Source organism: Panthera leo, chromosome A3, assembly GCF_018350215.1.
Source record: "Panthera leo isolate Ple1 chromosome A3, P.leo_Ple1_pat1.1, whole genome shotgun sequence".
Taxonomy (NCBI): Eukaryota; Metazoa; Chordata; class Mammalia; order Carnivora; family Felidae; genus Panthera; species Panthera leo.
Window position 1 is genome coordinate 78,345,859 of NC_056681.1, and position 26,855 is coordinate 78,372,713.

Genomic DNA, 26,855 nt, shown 5'->3' on the forward strand with positions numbered 1-26,855 from the left:
AAAAGGCCCACTGTTCTCACCACGTCAGCTTAACTAGTTATTCAGTAGGATTCTAATTAATTTAATTCTCCACTGGTGGCAATTTCTGACGGGCAGTAACTGTGTCCTTTACCTCTTTGCCTCCTTTCCTCAGCACTAAGCTCAGTAGGTTGCATATAGCAGGGACCTAATAAATATTTGTTGACTGAACAAATGAACGAGTCTTACTGCAGATGGAGAAGATGCATGAGTAAATTTCTCAGATATGCCTCACAAAATCAAACCAGTTCTCCCAACGCCAAAGACAGACAAAAATGCACGCCCCAACCTTGCTCAAGAGTTAACAAGACCAAAACCCTAAAGGCATGGCCCCTTTGAGTATGCTTTCTAATCAGTTTAATTAACGCTGCACTGTTGTCATTGTTTTTTCATAGGGGACCCTCCACGTTGGCATTATATATGATGACAAAATTCTAGAATGAGACAGAACCTGGAAGTCAATATGTAGAGGTTAAGAGTGAGGATTCTAGAGTCATATCATGGCAGTGCCAGTAGTTCAACCGTGGACATGTCACTTAGTCTCTCTAGGCTTTGATAAAACAGGAATAATGATAGCAGCTACTCCACAAGATGGTTATGAAGAAGAAATAAGAATGGGCATAGAAAGCTCTTATCACTATGCCTAGAACATAGTAAATTCTGAATAAGCATTAGCTAATATTATTATGATGATTTATTTTAAAGTTTATTTATTTGAGAGAAAGAGAGACAGCACATGAGCCAGTGCAGGGGAGGAGCAGGGAGAGAGGGAAAGAGAGAATCCAAAGCTGGCTCCATGCTATCAGCGAGGAGCCTGACTCAGGGCTCAATCTCACAAACCGTGAGATCATGACATGAGCTGAAAACAAGAGTCAGACAACCAACTGAGCCATCCGGGCACCCCTTATTGTTTTTATTTTAACCTCTATTTTGCGCTTTCTCCAGCTCCCAACAGTCTGCCAGCTGAGATGGGTTTGGTGTTCAATAGAGATCATATTTCAGACGTCCTGGCTCTCTATCTTCAGGCAACAGATGTGTGGTGCCTTGCAACCTTCAGTAGGTACACAAGGCCCTCCATTGCTATCCATTAGCAGGGCAAGGGGTAGAGAGAGACCTCCAACCTTCAGGGGTACCCAAGTGATAAAACGCACCCTGAGCACTGCAAATATAACCATTTCAAAAATGCTCACATTTTTGAAAGATGATGACAGCTTTAGATTCCAAACAAAAATTGCTTCAGCTTTTTTTCTTAATCTGTGCCATAAAGTTATAAAGAAAATGGCCTTACTAACCAAAAGCAAAGAAAAGCCTGCCTTTAAGATGGACCACAACCCCACTTGCCCATAGTCTTCAAGACCCATTCTTACATGGAGTCTAGAGCATTTGGGTGGTTCATAAAACTAACCGGTGCGAGCTGCTGGGTAGTAGGAGGTAGGAGGCAGGGTGTGCCCTTCCTTTTTCAGAGGGAGGAATGGGCTTTGTAAAACGTCAAGTGCAGACAGAGGGGACACCAGGTGGGTGAACACAGCAAAGATAAAGCTGAGATCACAGCCCAGAGATGCCGACTCAGAGACTGGCACCATTTGCTGGCCTGCACTATAACCCCCAGGAGTCCATCCTCAGTACATCATCCCATCAGAGGGAGAAGAAAATGTACTCTCAAAGAAGCTGAAAAATAAAAAGAACTCCACAAATAAGGCGTAGTGGCTACAGGCAAATCCACACAAAGGGGATCGCTGTAAAGGGAAATCTCTCATGTTCAGAGTTCTGAGCTTTGAGTGAATTTCTGAGAAGGAGTATTTGCATTTTGGTTTTTCCCCTTCATGTGGTGAGGTAAGCAACAGGTGAAAAATCGGGCACTCTGAAATAGGGCAGAGCAACTCTGCAAATCTTAGAGCCCAGTGGAAGCTAATCACCTCAGACGTCTCAGCAGGCTTTCTATGTGTCTGAGGAGAGAGGACAAGTCAGCCAAGACACAGGCGCAGAAAGGGACGGTGAAGGCAGCAGAAGTTGCCTGTTGGCAGCGCCATTTCAGGAAATTCAGGGAACTATCGCCAGGGGGAAACAAAACCAGGCAAATTACTTCATCTCAGACCATCCTCAACAGGGATATTTGATTTGCTGTTGCTCTGTGAGACCTCCCGCCATCCTGCTCCTGTTTCAGGGGTGACTTTGTCCGTGCGGGCTCTAAACAGCTGCTGCACACGACTGCAGCCGGATCAGGCCCAGAGACATTCAAAGTCAACCCATGTCCATTCAAAGAAGTGAACGTGAATCAAAGGGTGGCTGGCAAGAAAAGAAATGGCGGCAGAAGAGCTGAACACGGCAGATCTAATAAAAGGGTGAGGCAGGACTTGTACATCTCTAACAGAGTCAGGAGCCCCTGATCAAAGCGGGGAGTAAGATTTCATCTTTACGGAAAAAGAATGTACGGCCTCAATAGCATAGGAAGGTGATCAGTCCTCACAACCCAGAGTTGTAAACCATCTCGGTCAACCCTCCCTGTAGTTCATTGCTATTTCACCACCTTTGAACTCAAAATTAAATATCCCCAGTAACAAGATTCAGGTCATGCTATTGGCTAGTTGGATTCTCTAACAGGATGTGATGCGGACTTGAAATTCAAATTAAGTGGGTGTTTCTCTTAAATCCTGTCTAGAGAATGGAACAGATTGTGAAATCTATTTAAGTCATTTGAGATGAATTTGGTTTGATGAGTAGCTCTTTTTTATGCCCTTTTAACTTTAAAAGCTGTCTTGCAGCAATTCTTGGTCCCTAAGTTTATTTCTACCATCGGAGGGGTGAAATGAAGAAGGAAGGCTTCCAGGTAGTGACCTAAATGTTCTCTGCCATCGGGATGCTGCTTAGAAACCCTTGAAATATGGGACATGCTCACATGCTCCCCACTAGGACTGGCACCAAAACAAGCTTTCGATTTTATTCTTAAAACCTTCTGTAATGCACACTTTTCTGCCACTCTTGCTTCTGAATTTAGTAGGTCACAAGGGAGAGACTGGCCGCTTGAATTCCTTTCCAAAGGTGCTGGAGACTTGAGTTCCAATTCTGACTCAGCTACTAACTGTGTGGTTTGGAGCTTGGCTCTCGGGTTTTTTTTTTTTTTATTTATTATTATTTATTATTATTTTTCCCCAAGCTGTGTGATCTTAGAGCCATCATTTAATCTTTGTGACTCTCTTGCTCTGATCTGTAAAATGAATGATTGCAGTGGTTCCTTTCAGCTTTAGTCTGTTGGCTTACCTTTCTAGAATCTCTAGGAAAATTGATTCTACCATGTGTATAAAAGTGTTCTATAAACCTTAGGTATTTTCTGGGAGCATTTTTTAAAAATAAAAATCAGGGGAAAGGTAATGTGATTTGACAAGGAAGTATCTTAATTACAGTAAGACAGGAAGGAAAACAATTATGTTTCTGGATTTTTCTGGAATGTGTGAAGTTCGTCATCTTAATCTAAGTGCGAACTGAAGAGTACGGTCTCTGCTAGAGACTCTGAGAAAAGAAATAGCACTATTGTTTCCCTGTTGGTTAGGAACTCAGACAGGATGGATCCCTGGAGAAGGAAGGCGGGCTTGTAACTTCCAGTTGAACCTCATATTGACTTTACAGCCAGTATGCAAATTCCTCAAATCTGTTTCCTCACACTATATCCCAAAAGGAGCCATAGCTGTATGGCATGGGAAAAGAGAAACAACAGCCTACAAAATACTTCAATTCTGATCCTCTCTACCACTACTTCCTAGAGACATTGATTTGTAAAATAAGAATTCTTGATAGAATAAACATTAACACAGAGGAAAAGTATGTTAATGTTAATAATCATCTTCTTCAATACTAATCTCAACCAGGCCTCAAAAAAAGGAAAATCATGTCAGTGCACACAAAACTTGAAAGACATCCCTCACCTTTTGCAAGACTTGACTCTGATACAAATATTATTGAAAACTCTAAGCAAAAGTGCCCAGGAAACATTCTGGCCAAGTGCGGGGCACTCAGTGAGACCTCAGTAGAAACCACGTTTGCTCTCCTTGCCTAAATTAAACTACCTTTAGTTTAATTTCTTTGAACTACCACCAGTTTTTGATACGATCATTTATTTCTCCAACACTGCCAGTATTCAAAAGCCTGGGTGCTGTCGTGGGAGCTAAGTCTTGCCATCACGGACTCAGAAGTCGAACCAGACCTTTTTGTTCAGTGTGACAGTCTGGACAGACCACAGAATTAATGTTTATAGACCAGGCTTGGGAGGGTAAGCACAATGTCCCGTATTTGGTCCCCATCCTCCCGAGCACCCGAGACTGTGTCCTCTAATCCGTGCTCAGTACATGCTGGGCAACCAATTAATCTCTCTGCAGTTTGAAGTTTCACTCTCAGGAGAGGGCACAGTGAGGACCCCGATCAGATTTGTCAGTCCTTTCTTCGGCTTCCACCATTCACGGATAACCACGACCTTGACATATCACACAGGGAGATGTCTTCCCAAATCATCAATCCTGTGTGGGTTTTCAAAAGTTCTAGCACTAGCACAACACGGTCATTTCATAATGAATCTCATAAATGAACTCTTATTCTCTTTCAGCTAAAAAAGATAGGGGAGAAAGAGACGGTCTTTTCTTTTTTTAGTGAAGCATCTTGCTTTTCCAAAAGGGGGAGGAAGGAATGATACCCTGTACCCACTCCCTCACTCCTCCCCCACCCCCTCAAAAAAACAAAAATCCCACTCCCAGAAATATCCATTTATTTACAATGGGTCCAGTTATTTACAATTATCCAGTAACTTGCAATTACCCAGTGGCTTTCTGACTCTGAGAAGAAGTAAGAGGCAGAGGTAAAAACATAGACCAGAAATGAGAGTGTAGTGAACACCAACTGCAGTTCCTAAGGCCTAGTTGTCCAAAAAAACACCTGATAGTTCTGTGTCAGTCGGGTGTCCCTTTTGAAGGTGTCACTTTTTCTAGGTATCAGCAAGGAGCTTAGCACATTCAGGGAGGATGCTGTCACAGAACCCCTATTGGTCTCAGGTTTCAGCAACACAAAGGCAGAGCATAGGGCAGGGAGAGTGTTGCTCCATGAAATGAAGCTTGTCTGGAAGTCCCATCTCACCTAGGTGGGAGGAACTCTCAAAAACTCATCAAGGCCACCTAGTCAATCAGGGTTATTTATGTGTCGTGGAAAAGACACCAGGGAGAGATGGCAAGGAGGGACCCTTGTTCCCAGCCCCTCCTGCAGTGCACACAGCTGTTGGTAGAAAGAGACAACTTTGTGTGCCCTTACCTATGGACATCCTTGATGTGTGTGTGTGTGTGTGTGTGTGTGTGTAAGCCATACTTGGGTATGTTCATGAACATCTATGGCTTGTGTGCTAACACAGGGAGAGACACGCTCTTTGATAAGTTATAGAGTTCAGTGAAATCAGTTCTGGACTAGACACCAGAACACCTGGCTTCCCTCCTCTCCTCCCTGATTGTCCTGGCCTCGATCTTCTCACCCACAGAGTGCAAGTTGTGAGGTCTGTCCCAACGAGGATCAGATGAAATAAGGTACATGAAAGCACTATATAAAGTATAAGGCAATAGAGTACTGTAAGAAGTCATTATTTATGATGAATAAGCAGGAAAGAATCCAGATGCCAATTATCTTGCTATCTTCTCATGAGGCTAGGCAATCTAGCCAGAGGGTGGTGAGTGGGTAAGATTTTCCTCACTTACGTTCACAGCCAATATGTAAATCTATAATACACAGGTGTCTGAGTTCTATTATTTATAAACCTATTTTAATATGCTATATTGTTTCTAGCTCTCTTCTGGTTCTCCAGGCAATAGGAAACACCAAATTGAGAAAAGTTCTTTGCAAATTAACTGGACCAGAAGGGATTTTTATCACCTGTTTGTAGACCTAACTTATTCGTGTCACTAATTTCCAAGCAATGGACGTCACGATTATAATCGTGTGTTCTGATGTGAACCTCTTTCCTCCTACAATTTTCCCCCTTATAAAATCTGCCCCAAATTTCCTGGTGTTAGTTAATGTAAGTAATAAAGAAGTTTTATGTGTGTTTGTTTGTCTGTATTAAGATATATTTGCCAAAGGTTTGGGAACCTAAAATTGGAATATTTAATAAGCCGCTACTGACATTTATCACCTTCTTTGGGATTTACCACTAACCCAGTGACGTTATCTTTCTTGAGCTAAATTAAAAGACAAATTCAAATCCTGCATGGTAGCCACCAAAAGCATATATTTGAAAAACAGAATTCAGCGTGCCATATTATGCATTATTTAATGGTATGCAAATTATAAGTCAGACAGTTAGGAAAACCACACTTCAGCATTAATAAACAGCAGCACTACTACTACATTAATTATGATATTGCTATGATTTATTCCCAGGTTTTGCATGTTGATTCTCCTTGAAAATTTATGCCATCTGATAAGCAGTAACCTCCTTCCCCTCCTACACCTCCTACCCATTCCTCAAATCTGTTCCTCCTACCCACCCCATGGATGTCTGCAGGAAACGGGTACAGAAATACAAAGTCATAAGCAGCTGCATTGTCTTATAAGCATCAATAATTAAAGAACAAGCAAACACCACCTAAAGCTCCAACATTTATTGTGTCAATGTTAAGCACACTTTTTAAAAGACAACATAGAATGTATAGAAACAAGGGGTTGGGGGACTCATGCTCGATTCCACAATACAGGTAATTAGGTTGGCTGGTTTCAAAAGGGCCAGGACGTCACTCAGGACAGCGATGGTCCATGGGCCCTCTATATGGGACTGATTCACCGTTCCAATGTGGGTCTGTTTTTTTGCTTTTACTTTTTTTTAAAAAATATAAATAAAATGGCACTGCAGGCCTGGGCAGGAAGGACTCTGCAGGACTCTGTCTTCGCACAACGGCTTCTTGGAGGCTACTGTCGGAAAACATCACAAACTAGCAGGATGACAGGCCACGCAGATGTCGGCTGGGCAGCACGCGTCCACCCCGCCCCTGGGGACTTCAAATTTTCTCAGAACTTAAGGGCTCTCGAGCTTCCATCCGAAAACTGCCACACATCTTGAGCTCTCTGGGTACTACGCCGAATGGGGGTGTGTGAAGAACCTAGAAGGAGGTTGGAGACAGAGGAAGGGGAAAAAAAAAAAGTACAGGTGTGACTCGGCCCAGTGATTTTCTGTTCTCTAACTAGCTCTTTAAAATTATAACTTAAATCAACCACAGGTTGAGCCACTGGCATCTTTAAACATGATTTCAAACTCTATCCCCTCCCCCCAAATCTCTGCCCCCTGAGTACCTTTCCCATGCCTCCCTCCCTGCCTTCCCCACAGAGGACCCAGACCCGCTACCCGATCCCAATCGTATGGTAGTCCTAATAAACTTGGGACACACCTGGAAGGAAACACTTTCCCTTATGACTGAGAAAACTGAGTAGGAAACAGTCCTTTGGTTGAGGAGAACAGGGGAGGGAGGAGGGAAGGGGGACATTTCCTTAAAATAATAATAAAATTATAAAGAAACAAAAACTCAAAATTGATGTAAAAGCAGCACAACGAAAACATGAAATGTCATCAAGTTCAACGTCAAAGCAGCCAACGATTTACAAGAGGCGAACACATCCCTGAAGAGGAAACCAGAACCCAAAATAGTTGCTCCCAAATTGCACCAAAAACTGCCTGTAGTTTCTTTCAAACATGCAGTTTTCTTTTCTTTTCTTTTCTTTTTTTTTTTTTTTTTTTTCTTTTTGGTAAAGGGGGAAGGCAATGGTGAAGGGAAGAAGGGAGTGGTTATTCTCCTCCGGGGTTCCTCCCTTTGCTGTGTTACATTGACTTGAAGCAGCAGAACTGGGAGTCCGGATGTGCCGAGGAAGAGGGCTACCACTGTGGCATTCCAGGGCTCGTTGCCATGGCGACCCGAAGCAGGGGCCTGGGGCCTCCTCTCCCCCGACTTGGCGCCGCAGGAGGCCCAGGGTCTGGAGCTCAGCTGCTCTCTCGAATGCCCCCTGCGCAGTGGAGACCAGGGCTGAGGGGCCTCCTGTGTCCAGGTGGGCTCTGGGGAACCCCGTTCCCAGTCCAGCCCTGCCACTGTCGTGGAGGCCCCTCTGGCTGATACCCCCATCGAACCCCTTTGTCAGACCTGCTACCAGTATTGAAAGCTCTACTGACAAGATACGGCCTGGGCATGTACCACGCTCTACGTTATTGAGAAGCACAGCCCCCTGTGGGTTTGGGGGGGGGGGGGAGGGGGGTGTCCTGCGTTAGAGGAGAGACTTTGGGGAAATCGCTTAATTTGCCCTTTCTGCTGAATCACAAGGACCTAATATATATGCTCCCTTTAAGTAGTCTTTGCCACTTTACAGAAAGGAAAAACAGTATTTGGATCAACCGTTGGAATTGTTCAGGCGAGTTTAGGATCTTGAGTACAAATGACCCAGGTGAACTGTACTGATCTCCTTTCCCCTTTTGGAAGGGAGGAATTAATCGCTTCCCATGACCACAGATGACACTGGGAAATAGAGAGAGAGAGAGAAACAGACCCATCCCCCCTAAAGGCTGATTCACTGGCCATGTGTTTTACTCAATGAAACAGAGGGCTAATGGGATAACAAGATGACAGCAAGGAAAAGTGCACACCCAACAACCCATGTCTACAATTTGTAGCTAGAGCAGCCCTGGAATAAACGTCCAGAATCCCAATTCTGGCTGTGTGTTCTGATGTCCATTGCTCTAAACATGGGTTCATTTAGTTTTAATTGGGAAAGCGGCAGGGCCTTAGGAGACACTTAGGAAAATTTGCTAAGTGCCTCGTGCCTGTTAAAAGTTAACGGTCTTTTAAAAAATATTTTTCCAAGCAGGTTTAAAGAACACTGCCAATCCCATCCTCACACTGGCAAAATTCCCACATTTCTTTCGTTTCTTTCTCTCTTTTTTTTTTTTTTTTTAAATGGGAAGTTGTCTGAAAAAGAAAAGAGAATGGGATGGGTACATTCTTGAACACACTAGGCCCAGGGACGATGGAGTAACAGAATCTTAATGAAGAGAACACGACTACAACACAGTCCTAAGAACTCATGTTAGTGTGTGCACACGCGGAGCAGGGGAAAGAGGTAGAAAGAAAGAAAGAAAGAAAGAAAGAAAGAAAGAAAGAAAGAAAGAAAACACCGTATTTCCTCCCTCTCACTCTGAGAGTACAGTGTTCGAAGCAGGACAGGATGGGGCCTGAGGCTCCACAACTCCTTTTCAGGAAAGCCTGAAATATCCCAGCACCTTTGAACAAACTTTTAGTGTCTGTGAATAAACCTCCTCATTTCCTTATTTCTCCAAATGAAACGATATCTAACTCCCACTGCCACTGCCTTTCAAATCCTCACTTCCAGCATTATGAACGTATACAGTATGGACTTATTACACACACAAAAATGGTATTTAAATAAACAGTTCTAGCACAGAATGCCCTGGGAAAAACTCAACTACTCCACACTTCCTGCCATGGCTGGTACAAATGAAGAAACAAGTGTTCACCCCACTTCTTAGCCACCTTTGCAATGATTTGGCTTCGGTCCTTTTGTAGGGTCCTAAACAAAGAGAAGATAGGAAATGGTCTCAGGATGGGGAGAGCCCACGCACTGGGAGGGTTTCTAAGTTAAAATCTGTGAGAAATAGTATTTGCTGTACTCCTGTTTATTATGAAGCTGTTCTCAAAATGAAGATAAAAAGGAACATTGACGCGTTAAGAGTTCAGGTGGGTAAAGCACATTGCATCAACACATCTGGGTGTCGCATAAACTTGAGAATTCTGAAAACTGTTAATATCCTTAGCATTTCCTCATTTAAAAAAAATCTCGAATTCATCCTCTGTTGGAAATGTTTTTTGTTATTTTGCATTAAGATTTTTTAATTCGGGGGTTCCAGATACAGATGTCAGTTATAAGTTATATTTTTATTGCCTAGATTTTCATGCTCGTATTGTTCACTCAGCTTCAGAAATCATATTTTATAAGAGGGCTTCAATAAGCCAGGAGACTGAGTACCCTGAAGAACGTGTCTCCCGATAAATTTATTTAACTTTGGGACCATGTAAATCAAACATAATCTGTGATTTATCACCACATGTTTGCACCCCTCCCCATTCCCCATTTGATTTAAGAAATTTGAACATACAAGTAAGTATACAGTATCTACCATTAATTCTGTCTGTCAGGATGCAAAACCTAATTATGCTAAGAGCATCATATATTGAAAAATTAAAATGAACACTGTATATAAAACTTGCACAGCTGCACTCATAGCTCCTAATAAAAGAGTAATAGGGACACACAGTGGTTTTATGGACATTTAATACGGTGGAGCAGAAGTCACCACATCGCAAACTGGCATGGCACTGGAGAATATTTCTATCTTGAATAGCATTCTGGATTCAGTTGTGAAGTAACCTAATTCAAAACACAAATATCTCCTCTCAGGTCACTGCCAATTATCAAGTTCTGCAAGATATATCCATCTGATCCCAGCCCCTGTACCCAACCCCAAATCTTCTCTCACGGGATTCCTCTCTGCCTCCACTCTCTGCTTCCCACCCAAACTGGCTTTAAAAAAAATACACCTACTTTCTGTGTATTTTAGAAGGATAAAACTATTCCTGTCTCAGATAAAAGGCATTACATGAAAAGGCCACCTCACAGGCACCAGGGCATAAGAACTGAGCAACGAAAATGCTACCACAAGAAGACAACAGAACGGCTTTTGTTTTGGTTTTTACAAAAAGAAGAACAACGTTGTATCCATTCATCTACACTGGGAACAGGGAGACAGTATCACAGAAGTATGTGTTTTAATAAAGCAAATAGATGCTGCAGCATGCAGTATTTGTAAAACTGACAACACAGATTTCTAAGGAGGGGTTTTTATAATGGACCTAACTTGCTTTTCAAAGGCTATGTTTCATTTCATAAATCTGTTGGTTGGGCAAAAGATCACTGAAGCATATTCCCCCCCTCTCATATGCTACCAGTCAGGAAAACACTATAAAAAGTTCTAAAAGATCTGTCCCATCTCTGGTCCCTAAGATCACAGGATCACAAGGCAAACCACCATAGATCTCAGGAAATCAGTGGCTGATTCCACAGATTTGCCACATCTGGCTGAACTACTGGTTACTTCTCTCTCTCTCTCTCTCTCTCTCTCTCTCTCTCTTTCTCTCGTTAACATGATGCCTTTGTTTCTGGATATTTATGGGGGGGAGGGTGATGTTATTTTTGGTATGAAGAAAGACTCATATGGAAATGAAAGAGCTAACTTTTTAAAAAATCTTTTTTTACACTATGTTCTAAGATAGGGCAGGGGAGGGAGAATAGAAAAGAACTTTCAGACAACAAGAACAGCAAAAAATCCAAAGGAAATAAAAGTTTAAGATGCTATTACCAGTCAATTTTTCATTTATATCTGGATGGATTATTGTTAAGACATGAAGGGAAAGTTTTTAACATCAGACTGAAAACACTTTCCATTTCTTGAAAATTATTCTAGAACTATAAAATCTAAAAACTATTTCCATGTTTTGAGATATGTCTATTTTAATATAGTAAGCACTTTATGTTCCTTTAGGGTATAATGCACGCATCAAAATGCCCATAGAAATAATCCTGAAAAAGACTGACTGGCCTTCTCTTAAAACCTGTTATTTTCTTGAAAGTAATTTACAGAGTGTGTCAAATGAGGACACAAGAAGCTTACATTGTGTACTTTAATTTTTTTTATTTTTTTCAATAAAGGGACAAAATGGGTGTATGAACAGGTTAATGCAGACAACTGCCAAAAAAACACAGACAGTGGTTTTTCCAATAGAACTTAACAAAGACCAGAAACAAATACAATAAAAAGCCAGGTTGTAATGACCTTTGGTCATCCAAATAAAAAAAAAATAAAAACAAAGAAAAATAAAAGATCAAATTAAGTGCCTCTGTTTTGAACAGGGCACATAAGCAATAATAAATAGTGACTCCCATAGTAAAAGATAAAATTTCAAGTTACGACAAACAGCTTTCATTACAGGAATAGAAAAGGCCAATAACAAAATATTCTGCATTGCCATTTACAAAAAAGTATTGACTAAAGCGGGCTTTCTCTTTAATATGCTTTGCATATGAAATTCTTTCCAATCTAAATATAAAGCACCATTTAGTTTTTGGCAATGAAAAAAACTGCAAAACATTGTTTTTGTTTTTTTTTTCCTTTTTTTTCTTTCTTTCTTTTACTGCATATGAAGGTAAGATGCTGGAATGTAGGGTGATAGAAGGAAAGGGACAAAAAGCACACTACATAACAAACCAACGTTATTAGCTTGCAGTACTGCATACAGTATGGCAGCAGGAAAAAGGAACGAAAAAGGATATGTACAACCCCTATGACAGCCATCCGTGTGACATTCTAGCAGGCTCCCCCAAACCGCCATTATATGGCTTCTCATCTGTACAATGTCACACTTTTTTGTCTCTCTTTTTTTTTTTTTTTGAAGCATACAAATAATTTGCACTATATTATCCTGCCAAATTAAAAAAATATACTGTGGCAGCCTGTCTTTTTTTTTTTTTTCCACTACCAAAAAAGGTACATTGATACCTTTTAAGAGAACAAGCAACAATTAAAAATACAAGCTTCAATATAAATACTATAGTGCCTAACACTAGATGAACATTTAATTCAAATACCATTCTAGAAATACAGAAAAAAGACCATAAATGTGTTTTAGCATAGGAATCAACATGAGTGTGCATTTTCCTATATTTAAGTACTATATAATCTTAAACCTTTCCCCAATGTATGTTTTTTTTTTTTTTTTACAACCTGAAGAGCGGTGTGTATCCAAGGCATAGAATTTCCACTACCATTTTTAAATGGATAACAAGTCTTGTAACACCACCAAGACAATGGAACCCTAAAATGCAGTTCCCCCCTAAACATAATGAAGTGTTTTTTAAAAAAATTTTTTTTCTTAACATTTATATTTAAAAAAGTTTTGTACAAAAAAATCCTTGCACTGTAGAAGCGAAAGCAATCATTCATTTCTATGTTAAGTGTATTCTGTTTTCCATTCACAGCGCTTGCAATGTTGAGTCCGAGTAAGTAAGCTCATTAGTCAAGTAAATGGCTGGCAAAGTTTTTTTTTTTTTTTAGTTTTTTTTTTTTAAAAATGCTCATCAATGAGATTGTGTTCAATTTTTTTTTTTCAGCATTCTTGCAACTTTTCCCTTAAGTATAGACCTGTAAACTGGGAAAATTGTACAGTGCACTTAATTGTCCTATCTGAGCAGGTTTATTTTATACTCAACCTCTGTATCTCTGATTAGAGAAAAGATACAGATATTACAGGCAGAGTCAAGTGCTATTTGAACACCAACTGGGGCAGATGCTAGCTTAATAAAAAAGAAAAAATTAAAAAAATAAAATAAAAACAATGAATCCTCTTCCATGTTAACACAAATAGCACACAGTGTATGGAAAAGAAATGAAGTACAACTTTTAGGGAGCACAGACATATATACTGCTACTCTTAAAATTCTTTCTCTTCTTTTTTAAGAATGTCACATTTAAACACAAGTCTTAAGAATTCATAGTTAATCATCATTGTATCAGTATTAGCTTATACACCTGTTCTAGTTTAAAATGGCAAATAGTACCACGTTGTGCTAAAAGATCAGGTATTTTCTTCCTCTGTTACCCTCCTGCCAAACCTTATTGTCAGTCTCTTCTTTTTAATATGGTCTACGAGGTCTTAAAGTTTATCATTTGATTGTCCCTTTGACAACCAAGTAGATCTGGATCTATTTCTTTTGGTGCCAGAATTTTTTGAACAGACATTATTTAAGTTATCTTCATAAAATGAATTCCTTACTAATGTATTTAATTGTATTCTGGGGCTTTTGCACGTTGCACATTCAATTTAATCATCATTTAAAAAAAAAAAATAAAACTTTGGGCAAAACAGCCCATTTCTTTTAAGCTCTCACCAGGAGCAAAATAGCGTTTATACTGGTATAATCAGTTTTGCTTTTAAGATTAAACTAAAGGGAAAATGATGATTAACTAGGACATAGTGGGTCATATTTTTAGGTAGCCATTGTTGTGAGAAATACAATATAGAATTATATGCTAGGTCCTAAGATTTCTTACCTCACCCAATGCTGAATTAAGCTACAAGTTTATAACAAGTAGAAAGAACCATCAACGTGGTTTTAATAGATCCAAGGCACTCATATTTTAAAACCAAATGATAGAATAAACTTGTTTTGTTTTTCTGTTAAAATTTGTCAATTCAAGGCCTTTTTTTTCCTCTCCAATTGATACATTTAACCCTCTAGAGACAGACATTTAGCTCATAGAGATTTTCTTTCAGTGCTATCTATTCTGTCTTTAGAGGGTTAACCCAAAGACTGTTTTTCCTCCTCACGTTATAAAATAAAACTGTACATGATATGTATTACAGAATGTATGCAGCATGGTCTTTTTCTCTCTCTCTCTCTTTTTCTCTCAGAACGGAACTGGAAACAGCAACATGTTTGCTCAGCAACGAATCGGGGACAATTTAAAATAGCCATAACATACCATACATGCTGTCTAAGTTTAAAAAAAAAAAACATACACAACATGTAAATTATTGCACAAGAGAAAGGCTCAAAGTTTGCGTAAAATGCAATAGTATTGCCCCATACAGATCATGCATTCAAACGGTGAGAACATAAAGGAAAAAAAGAAAAAGAAAAAAAGAAAAAGAAAAAAAAAAACAGGTGTGCTGGTGACAAGCACTCTCATATTCTTAGCTTCCGTTACTTCTGTTTGTTTGTTTGTTTAATCACATGGGACTAGAAAAAAATCCTACAGGGAGTGGGGCTGGAGGGCGATGGGGAAGGGGGGGGTGGTGAAAAAAGGAGGTGTCAGGTGGGAGTGAGGGAGGGGTATTAATATACCTCTATTCAGTTTTTATATCATTATTCAACACTCGATCACTGTGCCATTTTTTCATGTGTTTCTCCAGGGTACTGTACACGCTAAAAGGCATCTTACAAATTTCACATTTGTAAACGTCCTTCCCCACCTGGCCATGCGTTTTCATGTGCCTGGTGAGCTTGCTACTCTGGGCACAGGCATAGTTGCACAGCTCGCATTTATAAGGCCTTTCGCCCGTGTGGCTTCTCCTGTGGACAGTGAGATTGCTACAGTTCTTGAAGACTTTCCCACAGTACTCACAAGTGTCGCTGCGTCTGCCCTCTTTTGAGCTGGGCCTGCCCGGGCCCGGACCACTAATATGGGGCGTGCTCCCTCCACTTCCCGTGCCGCTGCGCCCCGAGATCCCTCCGTCCAGCTCCCCGGGCGGCGTGGAGAAGCGCAAGCTCCCGTTCTCCGAGGAGTGCTCCGATGAGGAGGCGAAAGGCGATTGTCTGGAGTCTCCGAAGCTAAGGAAGGGATCTTTGAGCTGCCTGGAGGCCGCGTAGCCAGCGAGCCACTGCGAGTACACGTTCTCCGTGTTGGGCATCGCGGCCGGGGGCAAGTCGAACTCCTTCTCGAGCTTGATGCGCTTGGAGAAGGGGCTCAGCGAGCTGGGGCTGCCCAGCAGCAGCTTTTTGGACAGGCCCCCCGAGGCCGACTCGCCCGGGGAGCAGCCGCGGCCGTTAACAGTGCCATCGTCTATGCGGTCCGACTCGCCGGCCACCGAGTCTTCGTCGCAAGTGTCCCTGTGGCCCTCGGCCTCGGCCAGGTGGCCGCGCTTGTGTTTCTCGCCCAGGACCTGGTGGAAGGCCTCGCTGAAGTGCTGCATGGAGCTGAGCACCATGCCCTGCATGACATCAGGCAGGGCGCGGCCCTCGTCGCCCACGCCCACCACCGCGCCCCGCGAGCTGTTCTCGTGGTGGCGCGCCGCCTCCAGGCTCAGCCCGAAGCCGTAGTCCACCCTCTCGCTCTCCGTCAGCTCCTCCTCCTCCTCTTCCTCCTCTTCTTCCTCTTCCTCGTCGTCCTCCTCTTCCTCCTCGTCCCCATTCTCCGGGATCAGGTTGGGGTCGTTCTCGCTCTTGAACTTGGCCACCACAGACTTGAGCGCGCTGCTGGCGCTGCCCACCAGGTCGCTGGTGCCGGGTTCCGGGGAGCTGGCGGTGGAGAGGCCGTCGTCGGACTTGACCGTCATGGGGGATGACTTGTGCATGTGCGTCTTCATGTGGCGCTTCAGCTTGCTGGCCTGCGTGCACGCGTGGTCGCACAGGTTGCACTTGTAGGGCTTCTCGCCCGTGTGGCTGCGCCGGTGCACCACGAGGTTGCTCTGAAATTTGAACGTCTTGCCGCAGAACTCGCATGACTTGGACTTGACCGGGGGCTGGGAGGGAGGAGGGGCGGATTGCAGAGGAGGGAGGGGGGGCGTCGCCAGGAAGGGTGGCTTGCTACCTGGCTGGAATGGTTGCAGTAACCTTTGCATAGGGCTGGGCCGGCCTGGGGACAGCGGTGGGCTAGACGTGTTCCCTGCCAGCTCTCTAAGTCTCCTAGAGAAATCCATGGCGGGAGGCTCCATAGCCATTGGATTCAACCGCAGCACCCTGTCAAAGGCACTCGGGTGATGGGTGGCCAGGGCCATCTCTTCCGCCCCCAGGCGCTCTATGCGGTGGGGGTCCAAGTGATGTCTCGGTGGTGGACTAAACAGGGGGGGAGTGGGTGGAAAGCGCCCTTCTGCCAGGCCGGAAGCCTCTCTCGATACTGATCCTGGTATTCTTAGCAGGTTAAAGGGGTTATTGTCTGCAATATGAATCCCATGGAGAGGTGGCTGGGAAGGACATTCTGCACCTAGTCCTGAAGGGATACCAACCCGCGGGGTCAGGGGACTTCCGTGTTCGCTTTCTAAGTAGATTCTTAATCCATGAGTGTTCTGTGCGTGTTGCAAGAGAAACCATGCACTGGTGAATGGCTGTTTGCAAGTTGTACATGTGTAGCTGCTGGGCTCATCTTTACCTGCAAAATAATACAACACCAACATCAATGTTTAATCGCGGAGGAGGACGTTAGCAATTGCTTATTTATGGTTCACCTCCAGCTTTCCCTGCCCCCAGCCCTCCACCCCACAGGCCTAAGCCCTCACTGATCTATAATATTCCCTGTGCCTAGAATTGGTGCCTGGTTCATCTGGTGGCTGGTGCCCAATAAATATTTGTCGAATCGGTCTTTCTGCCATTTCATTCTGTTCTAAGAATTTTAAATCCAATCTCCAAAGCAGAAAAATCTGCACCAATTCAAGCTTGAGAATGAGGATCCCTACATTCTAAGGAACCTCAGCAAACCTCTTCTGAACTCTCCAATCTGTCACCAGCTGTGGTTTGGGGCAAGCTATTTCATCTCTGTGCCTCTGTTTCCTCATTTGTTACATGAGGGCCTTGGACAAGGTGACCTAAGGGAAACTTTTCTGCTTCCTAAATCCCATCGTTCTATTCTCCCCTGGGTGGCAGGTGAACTTTCTAAATAGGCAATCATTTCATAGGGATATCAAAAAAGAGAAGGTCAACTCGTTACAATTCTCTATGGCCCTGGAGATGCTTTTAATCTTAGCCTGAAACACACTAATTGTTGATATTGTTAAAAATGGGAAGGTACTCCTAAAATAATTCCAAGGAAGAGAGACTAGCAACATTCTCACATCCCAGCCTTGTGTGAGGATCAGTGAGTCCCAATCCTGGTTCCACAACACCCTATGGGGACTCCCATTTTTATCTCAAGGGATGTTGCAAAAAATCTCAAAAGAGAAATTTAATTCGGATTTAACCAACAGGCCGTATCAAATCTTTAGGAGTTGTTCCCCCAGTCAAACAAATGCAAGTCTGGAGAAGTTAGGAGGAGCGGCTGGTGCCAACTTAAGCAGACACAGCATCCTAGTTTAAGAACAGTTAAAGCAGCCAGCACCATGACGGGCAGCAGGCTGAGAAATGCTACACTATCCTCCTCCTCATTATTTTGAGAGGCTAACAACGAGAACCAAATTATACAACATCCTGCGCCCTCGGCTGAGCCTCAGCTCCAGTTGAGAAAGAAACAGAAAGATACAGTTCAGCTAGTCAACTCTTTGGCCAGTAGCCAAGCCGTCTGGAGAGGGGCCCTGCTTAAGTCACATTATTTCTCTCTCACTGAAAAGAACCCGAGAGTGGTAAATGCCACTTTGGCAAAGAGGGGGCCAGCTTGACTTCACGATCATTCATTTTTGGAGATAGCTAAATTTAAAAAAATATATATATATACACACCAAGGGACTAACTAACAGTTTACCAGTCAACTACAACATTAAAAAGGGCCCAAATATTGGTGGCCAAAGGACAAGGTTGAGAAAAAATAGATGAACTTCCCAGGGATTCTCAAAAAGCCAGTGCATAAAGTACAAATGAGAAATAAACTTTAGCCAGTCTTTTAAAAGGGGGGACTAGGGGCGCCTGGGTGGCTCAGTCGGTTAAGCATCCGACTTCAGCTCAGGTCACGATCTCGCGGTCTGTGAGTTCGAGCCCCGCGTCAGGCTCTGGGCTGATGGCTCAGAGCCTGGAGCCTGCTTCCAATTCTGTGTCTCCCTCTCTCTCTGCCCCTCCCCCGTTCGTGCTCTGTCTCTCTCTGTCCCAAAAATAAATAAACGTTAAAAAAAATTTAAAAGGGGGGACTAGAGGAGTCGCTTAAGGCCCCAGCTAGTATTTGTCAGTAACTTTTTTAAAAGCAAAAAAAAAAAAAAAAATCCACCATGGAGCTAAAGAGTGGGAATGAGGAATTAATCAATTACGACGATTCCTCCATTTAGCAAGTCAGAAAGAAAAGCTGGCAGGGTCTTCTCAGGAGCCCCAACACTTGCATTCCCAAACAAGCCAGCCTTGCTCAGAGCACTTGTCTGAATAATGGACTCCCTGCCCTGACCTTGTGATTTACTTTACAATGCATTTATAATCTCACTCAATATATCCCACTCCTGGGTAAATCTCTTTAACAAGATTAGATGATAAGATACCAAAATTAGGTTTCCAACATTTGCCTAATGTGGAGGGAGGGGAAAAAAAAAAAAGGCAGAAAGATTTTGAAAGAAAACGCTGACATTAGTATCACATTATCTGCCTATTTTTGTTTGCCTCCTTTCTTCAAAGGGAAATAAAAAGCATCATTGAGAGTATTTTCATAAATTTTTTGTTGTTGTTGAACAATGACTTGGGTTCTAAATAGGCAGGAAAAAAACCTATCTGGTTCCAACTAACATGACCCTCTGTGGCTTTCTCCTTTGCCTCTCTAGGACTCTGTGTTATTATCATACATTTAGCCTGACAATCCGGATTGGATAAGTAAAGAGAAGATTTGTCAGCTGAAACAAGTCCTTAACACTTTCATCACTCCAAATGCCTTAAAATCATATTTTCGCTTATGATATCCTACTGAATCCCAGGACTGGACCCATAATTAGCAATCTGGTTTTGTATGCACTCTGACCACGGCTACGGATCAGTGCCAAAATGTGCACAGCCCTGCATCAAGGGTCTCACCTGTATCCTTTCCAAAAGGCTTAAACAAGCAAAGTCCATTTTATTTTGCTGCTCTGAACTTCCTAAAATTTTGTTTTCAGAGCCAGTGATGTGATAGTATTACACTATGTTCACACTGTGCTGTTACCCTCCCCTCTCAGACATCAGGTCAGAGAAGATAGCATTTTATCTTATAATGAGCATACAACATACAGTTTTCACTATCGCATTTTAGTATTCCTATCAACTAGATATTCTAGATCATGAGGGCAGCTAGTGTAATCATAATGTCAATGAGAAGGGCTGTTACGATTGAGACTAAAGATTACATCAAAAGAGCTGCTTTGAAACTGGTAATTATTACCAGTCCACTAATAGCAAATGATGCATTACAGTTTCACCATATAATCTGTATTTCACTCAGCTCATGCCAGTGCACCATATTATATTACAGTGCGCACAGATTCTCAATTCCTAAACTGCAGTCATCAATAAATGTGTTACTTGCCATAATTTGTGAAATTACTTTGTTCATAACATCTTTGATGGTTTAGAAAGACCAGAATTGATTTCCTGCGTGGCAAAATTAGGGCTACATTGATTTATTGACGTGTAAAATATAATAATATTCTTCATTTACTCTGACGAAAATCAACTTCTCAATTTGAGAGCCTCATTGGGCATTCACGGGGATTGTTTTGATTTAGAGCAATAAACTGAGTCCTGGCCCCAAGCATAGGAACTCCAGGCATCAAATAGTTAAAATCAGCCATTAGTTCACCTACCAGCTTTTATTTTATTTCATTTTGTTGTATGGGAAGGAATAACCCCATTTTTAGTTTGTCGCCAATGCTAAAGAGTCATGTGATCTAAGCCTCAGGATTGAGAAAAACAAGGAAGTCTGACACCAGAGGCCTGGCTCTACTATTTGCCAGCTTATGGGCTCTGAGACACTTAATTTCTTTGAGCCTTAGGTTTCCTATCTGTAAAATGAGCATAAAAACAGTACCTTACAGAATTGTGAGGTTCAAATGACAGACGTGTATAAAAGCCATTTGTAAACTACCAGGTCCAAGGTGAATGTGAGTTTTCATTACTCCCAGGCTTGGTTAGTTACCTAGCATGATGACTGACCAGGTTGTACACCCAGAAAGGCTTCCAGAAGAAGGCTGGAATCCAGAATCTAGAATCCAGGCCTCAGGCCAAAGGGAGGGAGGTCCTGGCTACAGGGTGGCAGGAGGGGCCATTTTAAGGCCCATGACTGTGGTCCACCAGCAGGGATGCCACAGGGAAGTGCTAAGTGCTCAGTGCTCTGAAAGCCAAGGGCAGCTGCTTAAGGCAGTTGAGTGGCCTGGGGGTCAGCTCTGCTGAATGCTTTCTGGAACTCCACAACCCATTTCCACATACCTTGTCTGGTCACTCCTAAACTGGTCCTGCCAGCATGGGCACCAGCAAACTAGGTACCCTCCCTTTGCAGGAAGAGGGGGAGAAGACATGGATTCTGTAGCAGGCTCCTAGTTTCCCACCCCTGCCCTCAGGAGGGTCAGCGGAAGAGGGAGAGACCTTGAACTGATTCCCAGGCCAGCAGCCCTCGGCCACTCAGCTCCACCCTCCTCTCTGCTGCCCTACTCCCTTCTCATCCCTTCCCTCCAAGGGGGTGGCTCTGTTCCCACAGCCCAGTGTGGGGCCCCAGGCACCCCCAGCAAAAGGAGGAGAGCTCTCCCCACCCAGCCAGCATGTAGGGACTCGAAACCGTGAGTCCAACCCCCTAAACTCTGCAATCGGTGACCTAACCCAGGCTTAGGCCCAGCTTCGTGTTGGGGAGGGGATGGCAGAAGAGGTGCTTTTAACCCCTGCACCGCCCAGCCCTCAGGACTTGAGGACTTGTGAAATTCACACAATAACTCTTTGTTACCTAGGATTACCTAGGAGTTAACAAAATAAACAACTGGCTTCAAATTTGGTCTCAGGGCGCATGCCCTGCCCTGCAGGCAGACACCATTCACAAGGTGGCTGGGTATACTTTATCTCTCCCATCTAAAACCAGGTCCCCTGTATGGCTGAACTCCCCACCATTATGCTCTTTTTTATGTTCTTTCTTTTCTTCTTTCCACAACAGGTAACCTTTCACTGACTTTCAAAATAAAAATTAATTCCTTAAATAAAAATGAGGTAGGTGTCACACTTCTTTTTTTTTTTTTTCCTTGAACCTGCTTTTTTGTGTTTGGGGCAGAATCGACCCCTACCCCCACCCAACTTTTTAGCCATGCATGACTCATATCATTTATTACTACACAGAAAAGCAAACTGTATTACCTTCTAGAACAACATCTTTCAAAAACATTTTCATAAACATATAAATCTGAATTTCACAAAAAGATAAAAGTCGGTTTGCACACATAAGCGGATGGTGTTAATGGTGGTGATGGCGGTGGTAGTGGTATCTTTGAATTTAAGCAACAATGCTGTGCATTTTTCTCTAAAACTAGGAGAAAAACACGTAGAAATCGTTCTGTGTGTGCACATATATAATGCGCCATGTATATATACAAATATACTATGTTTAAATACACATGTAAATGCATCTATAACATGCATGAGAATAACTGTAGAGTAACTCTAAACTGACCTCTTTTGATTCTGGCCTCTGCTAACAGGTATGCCATGGAATAAACTCAAAGTCCTAAATGAGGCCATGGAAGTGAATGTCCAGCAATAAAATGGGCCCTGGACACACAGAGATCTATGGTCACCAGCTGTGGAGCCAGGTAAGACCCTGGGGAGGAGACCCACAGGGATGAGCTACTGTCAGCTCCATGGGAATGACACAAAAAAGGGGAGGGAAAAAGAGGAGGGGGTTGAGTGGAGCAGGGAGAGGGTGCCAAGTGAGTAATGGAATAATACATATGTGGATGCCAATCTATTTTGGAAGTAACTCCTTTCAGTACTTAAAAAGTAAGGGTGATTTCCAGAAACTCTCATCTCTATACACATGGACATTTGTAGAAGAAATAATGCTCAACTTACAAATACCCTGCGGGGTATATTCTGCACTCATCCCGGGCGTGGGGATTAGAGCTCCATGTGCAGAACGAGGGGAGGAGAGGCCCCTCCAGTGCAGAAGTTTATCTGTGAAAGAAACCCAAAATCAAGCACCAAAGCTATAAACAATGTGCATCGTAAACCACAGGATATCACATTTCAATTCCATTAAAACAGATTAACATCATTACAACAGCCTTGCAGATAGTTAACAGGCTCAAGGCCTATATCAAAAAATAAAGATAAAAAAAACAAAACAAAACCCAAAAAAACTGTGATGAAGTTATTTCCACAATTTTGTTTTGTTTTTGATTTTAGTCTTTTTCAACAAAACAGAAGGGGTTTGTTTTTGGCGGGGGTGGGGGAGTCTTTGGTTCATTTGCTTGATTGTTATTGTTTATTGTCTTATAATAAGAGATATGTAAATAGCAAGGGGGAAATTGGCAATATTATGGGGTAGACTGGTAAAATGGAGGGATTTATCTGCAAGGCTGGTTTACATGCATACATTTACTTTACTTGACACGCCCAAGCAAAAAACAATATGTACTTCAGATTGCACCTCCAAAGACAGGGAAATCTTAGACATTCGGGACTTGGTTGGGCCACACTCTTGAATCCCATCAGCAAAATACCCCATATAGACATGGCTTCTTACAACACAAAGTAGTGGAGAATAAATACTAGACTTCTGGGGTTACGATAACTTTGGCCAAGTCCCCATCTTCAGGGTGAGGAATCCCACTATTAAATAACAAGGGTAGACCAGCGTTCTGATAATAGCAGCACCCAGAAAAAGTGGCCCACCTTCTCCCTTCTACTGCATTTTGTTGCACTCTGGTGAGGAGAAATGACTTCTCACACTAATAAACATAATACTAGCAATAAATCAAGCATTTCTAGCTCTGAGACTTTGGTGAAAAAGGAAATGTTTGGTTTGTGCAACCTGGGGATTATATGGTTTGTGTGGTAAATTCCTAGTTTTTTCAAGTCCACCTTGAGCTAACCAAGCATGTAGAGGTCAACCTTGAGACAGAGGGTAGGATAGATGGAGCAGGAGATACTCAGCGTGTTCTAGAGGCCTGGAGTTTGTGATGATTGGGGGAGGAGGGAGAGAAGAAAAACAGACTTTGATGGTGAGTAAACAGAGTATGTTTTCCATTAGCTTAATATTAAGAGCACTTAAAAGTGTTGTTGTTATACTCTAGGATAGCAGGTCCCAAGTGTAAAATACATCCTGTTCTCCTTATATAGATTCACATTGCCAAGAACAGCCAGGGCAGTCAGCACAAGGTTTCCTTTCATGAGAAGCATGGTGGGTAACAATGGCATATTGCTCATGGAAGCTCTTATGCTCTGTTGTTAAGCTATGTTGTTACCAGGCCTGCAAAGGGAGGCTGCTGTGGATGCCTTGCCTAGCCTGAGTCCATCTACACAGGCATGTCATTCTCTCCAGCCCCAAACAGAATTAATGACACAAAATGAACCAGCAAAAGTGCAAAGACTGGACTTAAAAAACAGGCACGTCTTCAGTTGACTGTGTATATTATACAGGGTATTGAGAGTATAGGGCAAAATTAACTACAGATTTAGTCATTGTGTTTTTCAACAAGAAACCTGAGAATCCATTTTTGCACTTGTTCTCGTCTTAGCCATTTCAGAAGTTGGTTTGTCACCAAGACTGAGATCCTTTTCTTAGAGACCCACACAACTGAGGTAACTCCGTAACCCTAGCAGAAATGCGACAACGCAGAAATACTTGGACACCTGCACAGGGACAGTCTGATTTTAAATTCCCTGCCATTTAGTCTGAGAGGAGAAGCTGAGTTGCCTTGATAGGCCTCCAGCAAGAAATGAGAGGAATGTTAACCTAACCCAGGCCTGACCACTTGCATTTATGTCTGGTTGGTAACCATGTCTACACATGGCTGAGTTTCCAGGGGCCCTGAACAAGCTGAGTTTCCAGGGGCCCTGTGGGGAAGTGGGCCAGGCCACATAGCAAAGCAAGGGCTCTTCGAGGAGACTATCTGGGTATCTGGTACCATGACCTGTTTTTGGTTTTTGAATTGTGAAAAACGAACAAGATCATCAGGTCTACGCCTTCATTTTACACATGGAGAAACTGAGGGCTTGTGAAATTAAGTGACTAGCCCACAAGCTATGTTGATAGTTAACCACAAAGTGAAGATCAGAATTACTCTCCTGCATCCCACCAGTGCTCTTTCCTGGGAGATCCATCTATCTCCTCCCCCTGGTTCCTGCCCAAGGAGTGCCAGTTAACAGGCACTCATTGACCCATTAGGAGAAACAACTTCTCTCATTGCAACCTCTCGGGAGGGAGTCCAACCCAGGGGTGTTGAGTGGGCCTTTCAAAGGGTCCAAATGAACTGACTTGGTTTCAAAATTGGAAAACAACACCACCTGACCTACTTCCTGACCCTCTTGGCTCTCCCCCCTCCCCCCCCTCCACTGTTTTCACCCTCTACCTCTGCTTCCCCTGCAGAATTTGGCCGGCTGAAGAGGGACACACCCCTTCCTATCAGCTTAACAAGCTATTGACATTGTCTTTCTGAGAGACTCATACTTGAATTTCTCTTCCTCCAGGAAGACTGTCAAAGCACAGGCAATGGGGAGCCCCAACTGATTCTGCAGCCTCTGCACACATTCTCCTTGGTAAGTTGTCAACATTCCCACAGGAACTGGAAATGCTAAGTTGTTAATAGCCTCCCTAGGGTTTAACTTCTTGCGATGATGCTTTCAGTGATTTCATCATGTTTTAGGCAAAGTCTCACAATTAATGCTTTGAAGCATGACACTCAAGGAGCAGCTCTACCTGCCTGCCTACCCACCGCCCCCCCCCCCCACCCCTTTGAGGGCCTTTTCTCTCCCTTTCCCCCAGGGAGTGGTGGGCTCAGGTAGCTGGCTGGAAAGTGGGAAATCTAGTTCTGCTCTCTTTTGTTTCCTGGGTGGTTCTCTTAGGGCAGCCTCAGGCCCAGCATCAGCACAGCACATCAGCATGGCTCGGAGCTTGTTGGAAACACAAATTCTCGGACCTTGTTGGAAACACAAATTCTCGGACTTACTGAATAAAACCCTGGAGGTGGGAGACATGCAGCAATCTATGTTTAGCAAGTCCCCCAGGTGGTTTGAGGACACAGCCCAGTTTAAGACAATGCTGTCTTGGGGTAAGAGGAGGCACGGAAGCTGGAAGCATGTTCCGCTGGCAGAGAGCCAGATTGGCTATGAGACTTTTGTCCCTTCTGAGATTCACCTCTTTCAGGACGAGAACTGTCCAAAACAGAGCAAGCCCAGGACATCCCTAAGAATCCCTTCATGTGGAATTCCAACCTCCCTCACTGACAGGGCAGGGAACAGACCCAGGCTTTCTATCAAGTACAGGGCGCTCTTTGCACTAGACAACATCCAAACCAGTTTATGTCAGACAGATGGTGTCCTCACCCCTTTCATAAAAGCTGAAATGTTTGAGGAAGCAGCTGTGGCGCACTGCATGGGTGGGGTAAACCTGGACTCTGTTTCCCTGTCTGGGCTCACAAATGTGATGTGTTGCCCTCTTCTGGATCAGTCTTTTCAAATGCCTGTGCTCTTCTGGTGAAAGGTGTTTCAACCTGTTCTGTTTCATAAAGGTCTCTCTAGATCCAGCATCTCCACTTGGGCATCTCCTCAGAAATGCCTTATGCATTATTAGGTTGCAATGTTTCCTGACGCCTGAATGAAAAAGAATGAATCTTATTTTTTCAGGTCTCATTAAAAACCTGCAGTAAATCAGGAATGGTTTTGATTTAAGGTTATATATTAGTCACTCTACATTTCTATGTACAGTGGGGTACCGACTTTTGATGCAGAGCTCTCTAAGCCGGGTGGGATGTCCCTGGAATTTAAGGTCCTTGAGTCAAGTCTTAGGCTTCCTCAAGAACATCTCAAAGACTCCTTTATTATTGACATGCTGTTTGTTTCTGAAATTAATCACTGGGTATGTAATGCAGCCACATTAGAGTCTTTCTCATCGACAAGTAATACTGCTGATCTACACATGTGCCGAAACAGCTAAGCACAAAGCATCATTTCCAACACACTTAGAGACTGTTCTGGGCGCCCAACTTTTTTCAGGTATTAAATCCCCAGGCCTCTCTAGAGGAGAACACAGACATATAGGTGTTTGATGTTTCCTGAAATGTATATAGGTGTATATATATTTCCTTTCTTAAACATATGTTTTTAGAAGACTTCCCTGTTTTTCCAGTTAGATAGGGCAC

General features: G+C 43.0%; 1 protein-coding gene across 10 annotated transcripts in view; it reads right to left on the reverse strand.

Moving 5' to 3' along the window:
• Positions 1 to 6,629: 6,629 nt before the first annotated feature.
• BCL11A (BAF chromatin remodeling complex subunit BCL11A) overlaps positions 6,630 to 26,855 on the reverse strand; it is a 101,158-nt gene continuing 80,932 nt past the window's right edge. For 5 of the 10 annotated variants that reach the window (XM_042932340.1, XM_042932341.1, XM_042932342.1 and 2 more), the window contains 3 exons: positions 22,567 to 22,668; positions 15,275 to 17,017; positions 6,630 to 7,139 (listed from right to left, as the gene is read on the reverse strand). In XM_042932340.1, coding sequence (XP_042788274.1) covers positions 7,048 to 7,139; positions 15,275 to 17,017; positions 22,567 to 22,668 — 1,937 coding nt within the window. In that variant the 3' untranslated portion in view covers positions 6,630 to 7,047. Of the gene's footprint in view, positions 7,140 to 12,575; positions 17,018 to 22,566; positions 22,669 to 26,855 lie in introns of those variants that run through there. The other 5 variants (XM_042932337.1, XM_042932336.1, XM_042932345.1 and 2 more) reach the window with 4 other exon arrangements.